Here is a 12,590-nt window from a genome sequence, read left to right as displayed (position 1 = left end):
TCTTGGCTTATGATGTAACCTCCTGTGCTAGATACTGTACGCATCATTTCTAAGACCACCCCCCCAAGTCAAGTATGGCCCTAATTTTGCATCCAGTGAAAGTAAGGCATGGAGATTTATTCAAGGCTACTGTCACTTGAAACCTTTCATTTTAAAAGTATGTGGAGGAGGGCGAACCCATAGGAAGACCAGCAGTCTCAACTAACCTGGCCCTGAGACTGCTCAGACACTGATCCACCAACCAGGCAGCATACACCAGAGCATACAGCAGAGGACTGCCAGGCCTGGCCTCAGTGAGAGAAGATGTTCCTAACCCTCCAGAGACTTGAGGCCCCAGAGAATGGGGAGGTTTTTAAGGGGTGGAGGGCATCCTCTTGGAGACAGGGGAGAAGGTATGGGATGAGGAATAGTCAGTGTGCAGACTGGGATGGGGATAATGACTGACTGTAAAAAAGTTAAAGAAAAAAATAATAATAAATTATGTATCAACTTAACTGGGCCTTAAGTTGTCCAGATATTTGGTTGAACAGTATTTGGGTTGATATTTAAGGAATTTTTGAGAAAGCAAAAGTTCACCTATAAGCATGAATAGTACTGACAATTCCTCTGCTGTAGACCCTCTGCTCTTCCACTGTTACCCTGAAAGCATCCTTCTCTACATGACTAGTTTCACTGTTTCAACAGACTATCAATAGACAAGGCTCCCCCACCCCACAGAATTACATTGTAACATGACAGTTTGGGCTTCCCTTCTAGCCCAATCCTGGAAGAAAAAAGGAAGTTTCACTCAGTCATTGTTCTCTATTTCCCACTGAAGCAACATCTTAGAAAGAAAAGGCTCACAAGAACACAGCCCACAGAATCAACTAAGCAGGGCTCATGGGGGTCCACGGAGGCTGAAGCAACAATCAGGGAACCTGCATGGATCTGACATGGCTCCTCCACATACATCTTTTGGTTGTGTGGTTGGGTATTCTTGTAGGAGTCCAAGGAGGGCAGGGGCTGTTTCTGACTTATTTGCCTACTCTTGGGGCCGGATTCGTTTGCCTGCTTCTCCTCCTACTGGATTGCCTTGTTTGGCCTCAATATGAGGGTATTTGCCTAGCCTAATTGTAACTTGTTATGCTGTATTTGGTTGATAACCCTGGGAGGCCTGAAGGAAAACAAAGGAAGAGCAGATCTAGGGGAGAGGGGAGTTTGAGAGAAGGAACTGGGAGGAGTGGGAGGAGGGGGAAACTGTGATCAGGATGATAGACAGATAGATAGACAGACAGACAGATAGACAGATAGTTGATTGATAGATAGATAGACAGACAGTTGATTGATAGATAGATAGATAGATAGATAGATAGATAGATAGATAGATGATAGATAGATGATAGACAGATGATAGATAGATAGATAGATAGATAGATAGATAGATAGATAGATAGATAGATAGATGATAGATGAGAGAGAGAGAGGAAGGAAGGAAGGAAAGGAGGAAGGAAGGAAGGAAAGAAGGAAGGAAGGAAAGAAGGAAAAGGCTCATTTCCTATGCATCTGTATATTTAATTTGATTCTCCCCATCTGGATGAGAAACCACCTACTTAGCCATAAAACCAACATAAGGGCTCTCAGGAGGACCAATCAGGTAAATAGGTCCTTGTGGACCAAAACTAAACAGCTGAGCTCTATTGCAGGGATACACACTGGAGACCCAGAGGTAGCTACAGCAGGCATACCTGAGAAGTTACTTTTTCAACTAGGCAGTATTAACTACCTATTCCTACTCCATTCGGTTCTACAAGCTTCTATTAACTGACCACAAGCCACAAGAGAATGGAGGAGGCGTTCATTGAGAAAGAGCCTGCTGTAGGGATGGGAAACACAAGTTGAGCACCATCTTCAGGTGAATCTACTTGTGGAGTCTTAGCTCATCCTCTCACAGTGGCTCTCACTTCCTAATACCTCCACCCTTTAATACAGTTCCTAATGTTGAGGTGACCCACCCAACCATGAAATTATTTCATTGCTACTTCATAACTGTAATTTAGCTACTGTTATGAATTGTAAATAACTGATAGGCAAACGCCAAGGGGGTCATGACCCCCCCCCGGCGGGGGGGTTGAGAACCATTTGAAACAGTTTAACCATCTGACTTCAACTTTCCCCGCAGGAAGAGGTAAAACAATCAAACCTCAGGATTAACCTCCCCTCTTGCCAGTCCATTAGGCATTCTGGGTCTGCCAACAACCTGTCACGCAATGCACTTACAGAGCACTTCTCCTTCTCTTTGAAACATTGTTCTCTTTGGAACAACTCACAGTGCAACACTTTTTCATTATTTTATCTTATTTATTTTGGTGTCTTTCCCAGGGCAACACTCCCTCTAGTGTCTGCATGGGACTCTCAGGTTCTATCCTTGGTGCCCTAGAGGAAGACAAGTAGGAATGCAAGGCAGTCACTGACTGGGGGAAGATCAGTACAAAATAATTAGTGCGTTTTCTCAACATGATCATCTTGGGGAAAAAGAGACTGGCTGCAGATATCTGTGACTGATCCATTCTCACACCACACACAGCTAAGAAATAGAAAAAAATGGAACATTAAGGTCTATCCCCAGACTTGGCACTAAGGGCTCTGCTTCCTAAGCAGCCCCAGGAGCCCGGTGTTCTCTAACTTTCTCAAAGCTACACACTTGACTGAAGGTCATCAAAAAAGTGTCTTATGATTCCTGTGAGGTGTAAACACCAATACCCAATCCAGGAAAAGTTCCTCCCACTTCCCCTTACCCAGCCCTCTGCACAATAAGAAGCCCTTGGAAAAGGTTCCACTATTTCCATAATTTATCATCAGGTTTATCGCTGATGCTACCGAAAATTCTAAGTTTCAAGAGCTGGAGCCCTGTGAGCCACCCCATTGTACGTTTCCTCTACTGTCCCTGTCAGCACTACATACAAATCAGACATCATAGAGACCCTCGTGAAGACAGAAAGTACAGGATGTGACTGAAATGAACATCCTGCCGATGATGCCTGAGTCTCTCAGAGGCTTTACCATCAGCTCCTTGGCAAACCGTGTGTGAGTAGCTCCTTCCTCTGCTTTAACATTTCCATATGAAAATCAAGAGAAGAACTGCTTCCAGACACGAAAGCCGTGCCTAACTCATCTGGTACTGGAAAACATCTCAAGTGCTTGGTACATATGGGTCAGATACTTCTTCTAAGCCATGTATCATCTCATTTAAAAATCCTTTCAACTGACAAGTGAAGGGTGCCCCTTTGTATAGGCAGAGAGAAGGTAACAACTTCCCAGTGCCACAAAGCCGTTCAGAAACAGAGAGAGGATTGAGTCAAAGCAGCTGGCTCTCAAAACCACTTTTCACATTCTCCATCTAACCATTCTCAATAAACCCGGAAGAGGTTTGCCTGCAGGATTTAATCCCTCCACAAGTATTAGTTCACACATATGATAAGCCATATGTCATACGATTTCCCCATGCAAAATAGGCCCACGTTCTCCACCATGCGGAATCCCTAATTACCCTGCATAGCTGCAACTCCAGCTCTTCCCCTAAGCTACATTTTCTTGGGCGTTTGTGAAGACGCAGATCCCTACTCAGAGATAGAGTTTTATTGATCGCTTTCCCGGGGAGGCTGGCCTATCCGTACCGCAAATCCCTCTCATCTCAGCCAAGGAGAAAACTTTTCCCCCTGCTTCCCAGCATAGACCTAGTTCCGAAGTTCTGAGACGTTGTCTACCCTTACTGTGGCGTGTTTATTAGAACAGCATTTCCATAAATAATTAAACTCAAACAACCACAACAAACAAGGAACTATATTTGATTGACTCGCTAATTCAAATAGCCAGGTGATTTACTGAGGCTCCCCTCAGCAACTGTTGGTAAAGCTGCTGCTCACCCAGCATTAAAGAGCTCATTAGTTATGGTCTCCCGCCACTGCAGTGGGTGGACAGAGTGACTGTGGAAACGCTACAGCATCTACCCAGGCTGTGTGCTGAACACTTGCTGCTGTACTTGTGATGACACTTGGAAGTGACAGACACTCTGATGAGAGGTCGTGGGACCTTCATGATGGGAAAATGGCTTTCAGAGGGGGTTCACCTGGTGTGGATCTTTGAGGCTATCAACCTGCAGTGAGCTCTGTGCTCCCTTATTTGACTCTGATGATATGTCCAGCTACTCTATGCTCCTGCTGACATGAACCTAGCTGCCTAGGCCACCATGCTACTTGGCTACTCCTGCCACCATGCTACTTGGCTACTCCTGCCATCATGCCTTCTTCGCCATGGTGGAATATAGCCTCCGTACCTTGAAGCTTAATGAGGTTTTATGCCCATGAATTGTTTCGTGGGCTTTTGGTTACTGTGATGTGAAAAGCAATACAGGGTTGGGAAATCTATTCCAGGCTCAGTGTACTCTACCTATGAAATGGGTAGTAAACCTTACCCAAGTATAATCACACACACACACACACACACACACACACACACACACTTCTGGAAGGAAGATGCTTTGCTAACCTGAAGAAATAAGGAGAATAGCAAGAAGGAATAGGAGAGTTTATTCTGAGAGAAAAGAACACTTGGGGTTCAGCTGTAGGATATGATGCTGCTGTCTAAGCCGTGTGCCTCATCCCACATTGAGTAATTTGATGAACACAGTTCCCAAGAGCACCTCTAACCCTGGCATTCTTTAGGTATGAGATTCGTATAGGCTCTCCCACAGTGCTGCTCTCTCCTTTAAGACAATCAATTGTTGCCTCAAACAATAGTTCCACAATTGGCCACATATCACCCCATGGCATCTGTCTTGTTGTCATGTGTTGTTTAACTTTACAGAAGAGCAGGCTCGCATCCAAAGTATACAAAAGGGACCTTGAGGCAAATGCTGTCGAGTCTCCATGTTTTACCTTTCTACCACATCCCTATGGAGCGCCAGGAGCCAGAACAATGCCACGCGGACCTCAAATGCTCATCGAATGGCTGAACAACCTGTACGAGTAGATACCTAATTTCTGAAACACATGAGAAGTCAGGACCACTGACTCCTTATTTCTATCCTCTGTCAAGTGGAGTAAGGATCTCACTGAATCTTGTCCAAAAACGTTATACCTCAGTGGCCAGGGATATGTCTTCAGTAATGTTCGCCATACAGCACCACCTTTGAAGGTACCAGTCAGTGATCTCTCTCCCCTAAAATGTTGCAGGCTGTTGTCAATTCTGTTCATTTCCCTGCAGAACCTGATGGTAAGCCCCTATTGCTGAAGATAAAATATGCTTATCAACAAGGGAAATTTAAGCTGGCACTGGCCTGGAAGCCTCATCCCTACTGGCTAGCTTTCGTGGTGCTGTACACAGTTACAAGAGAAAAAACAATCCTCAATTTGACTCAGCTATGAACTCTGAGAGCCGATACAAGGACCAACCTAGCAAGAAGTGCCCACTCGTGCAGTAGTGGCACAAATGTCATGGGAGTAACCAGTCATTTTCTGATTGGATTTTAGCACCACTGCACAAGAGGGAACTCATAAATGACCTCATTGTCAGAGCCAAGAAGCTGTGACTAGATAGCTCCTGGGTCCTATTACTGTTCTGTTGAAATGACATTGCACAAAACCTGAGTTCAATACCTAGCATACACATAAAAAGCTAGATATGGTCACACCCAGTAATAACCCCAGCCCTGGGGAGGCAGAGGCAGAAAAATGACAGGAGGTAGCTGGCTAGCCAGTTGGGCCAATCAATGAGCTTCTGGTCTCAGTTAAAGATCATTATCTCAAAACCTAGGGTAGAGAATGACTCAGGAAGACACTCAACATTGCCCCCGACCACCCTACGTGTACTCACATGTACAGGCACCTACATGTATGTACACACACACAAAAAGAGAGAGACTCACAGAACATGAGCACACATCCAAAGAAATCCCCACGTGAAATAACAAACTGAACACTTACATCCAGTGTTATTGAGAGATGGTGTCAACCTATTTGTCATCTGAGGGTAAAAATGATTTCCCCTTTCCCCACAGTTTGGACACCATCTAGCTCTCCAGAGCTAAATGTTACTGAGTCACGTGGCAAACATAGGAACAACCCATAGTTGGTATAGAGCGTTGATTTAACTGAATATTGCATCCCTCACCCTCCAAATATGGAAACACATAAGACTATGCTAGCAAATGATCACGTGTGGTCCAACGTAAATTCTGTAAGTCATTAGGAAAAGGGAAGAAAATGCTTCCTGGGAAGTTTGCATAGAGGTCTGTGTTTATGTCTTGGACTGGGTCATGAATAGGTGGGCTGTAACAGGGGCCAGGTCTCAGGTGGAGGATGATTTGGAGCAGAGTCAATCAGAAGCCTGGGACAGGGGACAATCCCTGCAGAAGAGTTGACCATGGGACAGTCAAGCCTTGGGTTGCAGACATAGATCCAGGACACTCAAAACACACAAGGGAGAGGTCTATAATACCAGGACACAGGGCTTTGGATGTAAATTTAAGAAGCCAGAGGTCTTCACACGAGAATGAAGACATGCAGAGTGAAGCCATCCCCGCTTACAATGTCTGTCAAGTCACATCTGTGACAATGATTTCAAATCTGTCCCTAGATTATGCTCCATGAAGATGGGGAGGGCCATTCACTAATCCACTAATCCAACCATCACTAAGTACCTAAGGTAGGCAGAATGCCCTTGCTGCATTACCTACCAAGAATAGGAGGTTCCATCCAGTCCCCTCTGCCAGCAAGCACGCGCACACACACACACACACACACACACACACACACACGAATAATCTTGGTTAGCTAAACTCCCCTCATTCTTCAGAGCCAGCCCAGCTCATTTTGCATCTTCAACCTCTTCTTCTAAAGGGTCTCTTGTTTCCCAAATCTGCTAATGAATTGTGCTTTACATTTTTCCCTTGCAATGGAGGAGTCAGAGAAAGGACTGAAGGAGCTGAAGGGGTTTGCAACCCCATGGGAAAAACAACAACATCAACCAGCCAGACCCCCCAGAGCTCCTAGGGACTAAACCACCATCCCAAGAGAACACAGGGATGGACCTATGGCTTCATCCACATATGTAGCAAAGGATGGCCTTGGCCTTGTCAGGTATCAATGGGAGGAGAGGCCCTTGGTCCTGTCAAGGCTTGGGGAGGTGGGAGGAAGTGGGTGGGTGGGTGGGTAAGGGAGCACCCTCATAGAAAGAGGGGGAGGGGAAAACCTTGAAAAGGAATAACATTTAAATGTAAATAAAAAATCCAAGAAAAAAAAAAGAAAAAAAAAAGTCTCTCACCACCCAAATGGCCAAGGGAAGGTAAAAAGCAGGAAATCTTCAGGAGGATAAGTACATGACTTGCCCATCTGCACCTAGCCCTGAATGAACTGCCGGCCTCCAGGGATGAGCCTTGTGTCTGTGTGTTTGGCTCTATCGTACTTCTCCACGTGCTTTTCAGATGACTCTGGTCCATAGATCTCGGCACCCAGATAAATAAAATAAAAGTGCTTCCTGAGCCTTCTTACCACTGGATCCACCAACCCCCTACTCTTAAACCCAACACCTCTGGAGAAGGCACCACTCAACCTCCATCCCTGCCAATCAAGATGCAAGTTCCAAACATTGTATTTCAGCCAACATTAATTAGGGCCTTCCCGATGAAGGCATTTGCTTTTCTGCTCACCTTGGGAACCACCACAGGATCTGAGAAGCAAATCAGAGCCAATAACCTAGCCACCAGAGGACAAACAGCCTTGGCACACCCCTCCTCCCCTCATCCCCACTCCTGGCGGACAGTGACCAGGAGCAATTAGTGCTGTTGTGTCCCAAAGTGTTTCCTCGCTATGTCTCAACTGAGACGCCTTGCCTTGTAATATTAATTAAAAACAGATTTTTTTTGGCAAACCCCTGAAGAACTGTTTCTGCGGCAGGCTTCTTTATTAAGCCTCAGAGAAGGCGAAATGCATTAAGATATTGTGACCCTGGGACGGTGAAGCCTAAAGCAATCCAGCCAAAAGCAGCTTGAAAAATCTGTTTGCGAGCCACCGTTAAGATGCTCTCGTGAGTGAAACACAATGAATCTGTCCAAATCCGTCACTATTTTTGCACGTTAGAGTAAATATTTTAGATGAAAGGTCAGTTGCATTTCCTAAGGGTAGAGAATTCCCACCCCCCACCCCATGGTATGTCTTCTAAGCAGCTCCAGGTCTGGCAGGGACCTACAGTGACCCAGCATCTCCTTTCTGCTAAGGCTTCAGGTTGGGCATTAATTGAAAACTAGCTGCCAAGTCATCCCGAGCAGGCACACTACAGAGGCAGCAGCAGGCTGCAGAGGCTCTGTGTGTGAGCTGCTAAGGAGAAATGGTGCCCGACCTAAAAGGATATGGAATAGGGGGTTAATCCCAGAAAGCAGAGGTGGGAGTGAGCTGGCTGTGCCTTCACAACTTCACACTTGGCAGGGCCATTTGCCAACTCACTGAGTAAGCAAGGAAGCCTCTCCCTCCATGTGAAGGAACGGGAGGAGAATAATGTGTTTTCCTGTCTCTCTGTCAGCCATGGGGACTGGGTTCCCCTGGGTGTTTGTGAAACACTCTGTAACCCATTAGTCAGCAGGGGACAAGCAACCAGAACCAGAGCTAATCCCCTCCAGGGCAGAGGCTCCAAGCCCATGGCTCCTCACCTTCCCCTAGCCAAGTCAGTGTGCTCAGAGTCAGGCCCCACAACTTGATGTTCCTCTCCTCCTTTCTGCCTTGTCTGCTAGCACCACATTCACCCCACCCCACCACCCCCACCAAGCAAACCCACCCTAGTTCTTATACCAAAGTAAGCTTTTGTCCCAGCAATCAGAACAGGGCCAAAGGTCCTGGGTATTTGAACCAGCTACGAACCCACTCCTGGGAACTCTTGGCTGTGCTCTTGGCCAGCTTCACTGCTCCAGCAAGAACACAGTGGCCCTGTCCGTATGTACAAAGATCTTTTCTTGGCCCTAAGTTCCTGAGGTACACATTGAACCAGGAGGGTGGGGCTGAGGATGCCCAGCTTACAGATTTCTGACTGTAAAGTCTACCTGAGTAGAGTTCAGTGTTCAGTAACTAACACCCACCACCACCCAGGAAACCTGTATCAAGAGCTGTGGTTCACTCCAGGTGCCTGGGACAAAAAAGCAGAAAAATCCAAACTGCTAATACTGGTCAGAAGCCTGTTTAACACTTCGGAAGCCATAAGAAAAGGTGAAATTATCTTTCCAGGCCATAAGACCCCGCTAAGGCCCCATAGTCTCTGCCCCGTGACATCTCCCTCCATAGAAACAGTAGCGAAAAAGACCTCCTCACCTTCTCTTCTTTTTGGCAAAGGAGGGAGAAAAAACACACACACATACACACTGTTGAAGCTGCTGCCAGCTACTCTCTCAAAGAGTTCTTCCTCTTTATAGAGCATCTAAGGCTATGAACAAGCTCAAATCTCCATGCCCAACTGGTCTGCTATCCAGGTCCCTTGTCTCTCTATTGATTGAAGAGGCACAAGCCAGACCCTCCCTCACACCCTTTGGCGCAGCTCAACCACCCTGAAGTTGGACAGAGAAGGCCATGCAGATTCACCTCTCTGTAGAAAGTACTTTCTCTCTAAAGTCCCATCTCCGGGGTCTCCCGGCTGAGGGAATTGGTAATAAAGCCACAGGTATGTAAGGATATCCCCCCTCCTCAAGGAGGAGAAAACCAAGAACACTCCCCACTACTCCTAAATTATCAAACTTAAACAAGGTCCTAATTCACAAGCTCTGCTTCCAGAGAATGACTCCTCCTCCCTCTTCCTTTCTCTCCTCCTCTCTCTCTCTCTCTCTCTCTCTCTCTCTCTCTCTCTCTCTCTCTCTCTCTCTCTCTCTCTCTCTCTTCTTCCCTCCCTCCTTCCCTCCCCTCTCCCCCTCTGCACACATAAACACCTCCTGGAGACTGGAGAGTAAGTCAGTCACCCAGTCCTGGAAAGGGGCACCATTGTCCAGCCTAGGACCTGTGCTCAAAGCCATCCAATCCAAGACTTGGGGGCGGTAGAGCTATCTTGATGGAGATATGCAGATGAAGCCATTAGTCACCAAGCCACCCTGTGCGTTTCCACTCTTCTCCTCAGAACCCAGCATCTGGTACCCAGGCTTGGCTGCCCCAGCTCCAACCTCACTGGGTCTCACTGACCACCATCGTTAAATCTGTACCTGGTTACTGCTGTGTGCTCTGCAGCCCCCTGGCTCCCCTATTACTCAACGCTCAGCCCTGTGACCCCCACGCTCTGGTAAAAGAAGGCAAACATTTCCCCAGGAAGTCTTTTCAAAGGCCTGTCATGAAGAGATGTACAAATAAGGCAGCACTTTCCGTTAAATGAGCTCTCCAAGCTGCTTGTGAATCCCTAGTCCTCTTAACTGCCTGCTCTGCCCTAAGTCTGGTTCTCAAGTGAACTGGAAAGTCACCAGAAGAAAAATAAATAAATAAAAATATTTGGCAAGGCCAGGTGAAATAGCATGGCGATCACAGGAGGAAAGAGGTTTGGGGGAGCCGGCTCTTGCTGGGGGTGGAGTGAGTCTAAGCAGGCTCTGCCTGCCCGCGGCTGCCAACGTTGGACCCTATTCAGCTGGACCCCATTCCTGAGCCCTGAAGCCTCCTGAGCTGGCTTAAGGAAGGTGCCACCTCTTGATGCAACAACGTCTTGGAGGCCCAGATGGCAAGGAAAATGGAGAAGAGATGTGCTCAGAAAGAGCATGGTCTCAACTTTGATCCCAGACTCCCTGAGCCCTTTGTGAAGCAGGACACAGAGACGAAAGTGAGTTTTCTGCTCTCCCACTCGTGCGTGCAGCGCTAGCACGAGGATAAGCAGTAGGAAAAGGGTGTGGAAATTCGCTTCACGCTTTAAACTTTTTTCCTGCCTGCTCCCACCGGGAAAGCCTTACAGCGTGGATGTTGCAGCCCAGCTCCCAGCCTGGCTAGAACGTCATGTGCCTAGCAGCGACCCCAAAATGAACAAGTGTCCTGGTGTCCCTGTGGCTTCAATCTCCCTATCTCCCTGGTTCCTTTCACGTGACCCCAGGGCAAAAAGGGAGCTCCTCCAGTCTCTGGAATTTGTCCAGAGATTTCTCCACCCCAGCCCATGTTTACACTCACGAATTCAGGCATCCTCGCCCCAGAAAAGAAAAAAGTCACTCTCAGACCTGAATGTGGGAGAGAGCAACCACAGATCCCTCGCCCAAACAGCTTTAAGACACACTTTCCTCTTAGCCCTCCAGACAGCCTCCAGTACTGGGGTCTTCAGTAAACATTCACTCGCCATCTTACAACAAAACTCTAACCTGTTGGGGGCGTCAAGTGGGCAGGACAAACCCCTCTCTAAAAGTCCTGGCATTCTGATTCTCATTCTGGACCCTAAGAAACTATCCGCCCCTCGCCCCTCGCCCCTCGCCCCTCGCCCCTCGCCCCTCGCCCCCGCCCCCGCCCCCATTACCCACCGCTGTCAGGAGACTAGCGATCCGTGCCAGATGGATACTCACACTGCTGTTATGTCCGAACCAGTGCACCATGGCTTGGTTGTGAGCTGAGTCCCCTGTCAGTGCAAAAGACGTGCTGGGCAATCGGAGCTCCTCAGTCGCCGATCCTCCGGTCCGCGTCGCCTTCACCTCCTCCCGGGAACCCTTGGTCTGAGGACGGTTTCCTTTGGCACCATCTGCGGGAGCAGTAGCCCAAGCGTCCCCGCGCTCCAGAGTGCTGGGCGGCTGAGCCCGGCGAGTCCTCCTAGCGCTGCCCGCCTGGCTAGGAGCTGGGATGCCCCGGACCCACCTCGCGCCTTCAGGCGACGTTCCCGCAGCTTCTGTCGGAATCTCCCCGCGGCTCGCCTGGGACAGTAGCTCGAGCCTGGACCGGCGCCTCGGTGCAGCCGCTCTCCGTGCAGATGCCAGCTCCTCAGGCCACCGGTTCTCCGCTGCCCGAGGCAAGAGAGGAGGCAACGCTGGTGGTCGCGAAGCCGGGGACACCAAGCGCCCGGGACCTCCGGTTGCGCCCCAAGTGATCTCGGCGCCAGCCAGGACCCACGTTGACAAGAGCAGCAGCCCGGTCCCGGCGAGGGGCGCCCCGGGCCAGCCTGCGGGGCGCTCAGTGCCTGCCGACTCCATCCCGCTGCGGCTACCGCGGCTCGGGCTGCCGAGTGTGTGGCGCCCGCCGAGGTGCGGGTCCGGCGGAGGGGGGGCCGGAGGGATGCGCGCGCCGGCAAGCGAGCTAGCGAGTGTGTCAGGGGAGTGAGGAGGGGGCGGCCGGGAAGGAGGTGGCTCCGGCTGGAGCGCGTCGCCTGTCCCCTGTACTCTTCCCTCTCTGGATCGCTTGCTCCCAGGTCCAGAGGGTGATTCCAAAACCCAAAGGCAATTACTAAATGCTCCCTCGGTGCTCTGGAGGGTTTGATGCTGTTGCTAAAATGCTCCCCGCCCAAATCTTTCCCACCGACCTCTTTTAGAAATTTTGTGGAAAAGAGTGCTCAGAGGAAATAAGGAAATCCTCTTTTAAAACGGGCAATGCTAGCCGGATCCTGGAGGAGGGCTCACAGCAGACCCTAATCCGGAG

General features: G+C 48.8%; 1 protein-coding gene across 1 annotated transcript in view; it reads right to left on the bottom strand.

Annotated features, from left to right (window-relative positions):
• The window catches only part of Sorcs3 (sortilin-related VPS10 domain containing receptor 3), a 618,610-nt gene extending 606,233 nt beyond the window's left edge, over window positions 1–12,377 (bottom strand). Inside the window, 1 exon segment of the mRNA NM_001106367.3 lies at window positions 11,531–12,377. Within this exon segment, the coding sequence (NP_001099837.2) occupies window positions 11,531–12,148 (618 nt within the window). The 5' untranslated portion in view covers window positions 12,149–12,377.
• Window positions 12,378–12,590: the final 213 nt, after the last annotated feature.

This window comes from Rattus norvegicus, chromosome 1 (genome assembly GCF_021556685.1).
Source record: "Rattus norvegicus strain SHRSP/BbbUtx chromosome 1, alternate assembly SHRSP_T2T, whole genome shotgun sequence".
Taxonomy (NCBI): Eukaryota; Metazoa; Chordata; class Mammalia; order Rodentia; family Muridae; genus Rattus; species Rattus norvegicus.
The sequence above is the reverse complement of the archived record's forward strand: the minus strand, read 5'-3'. Positions and strand labels throughout refer to the sequence as shown.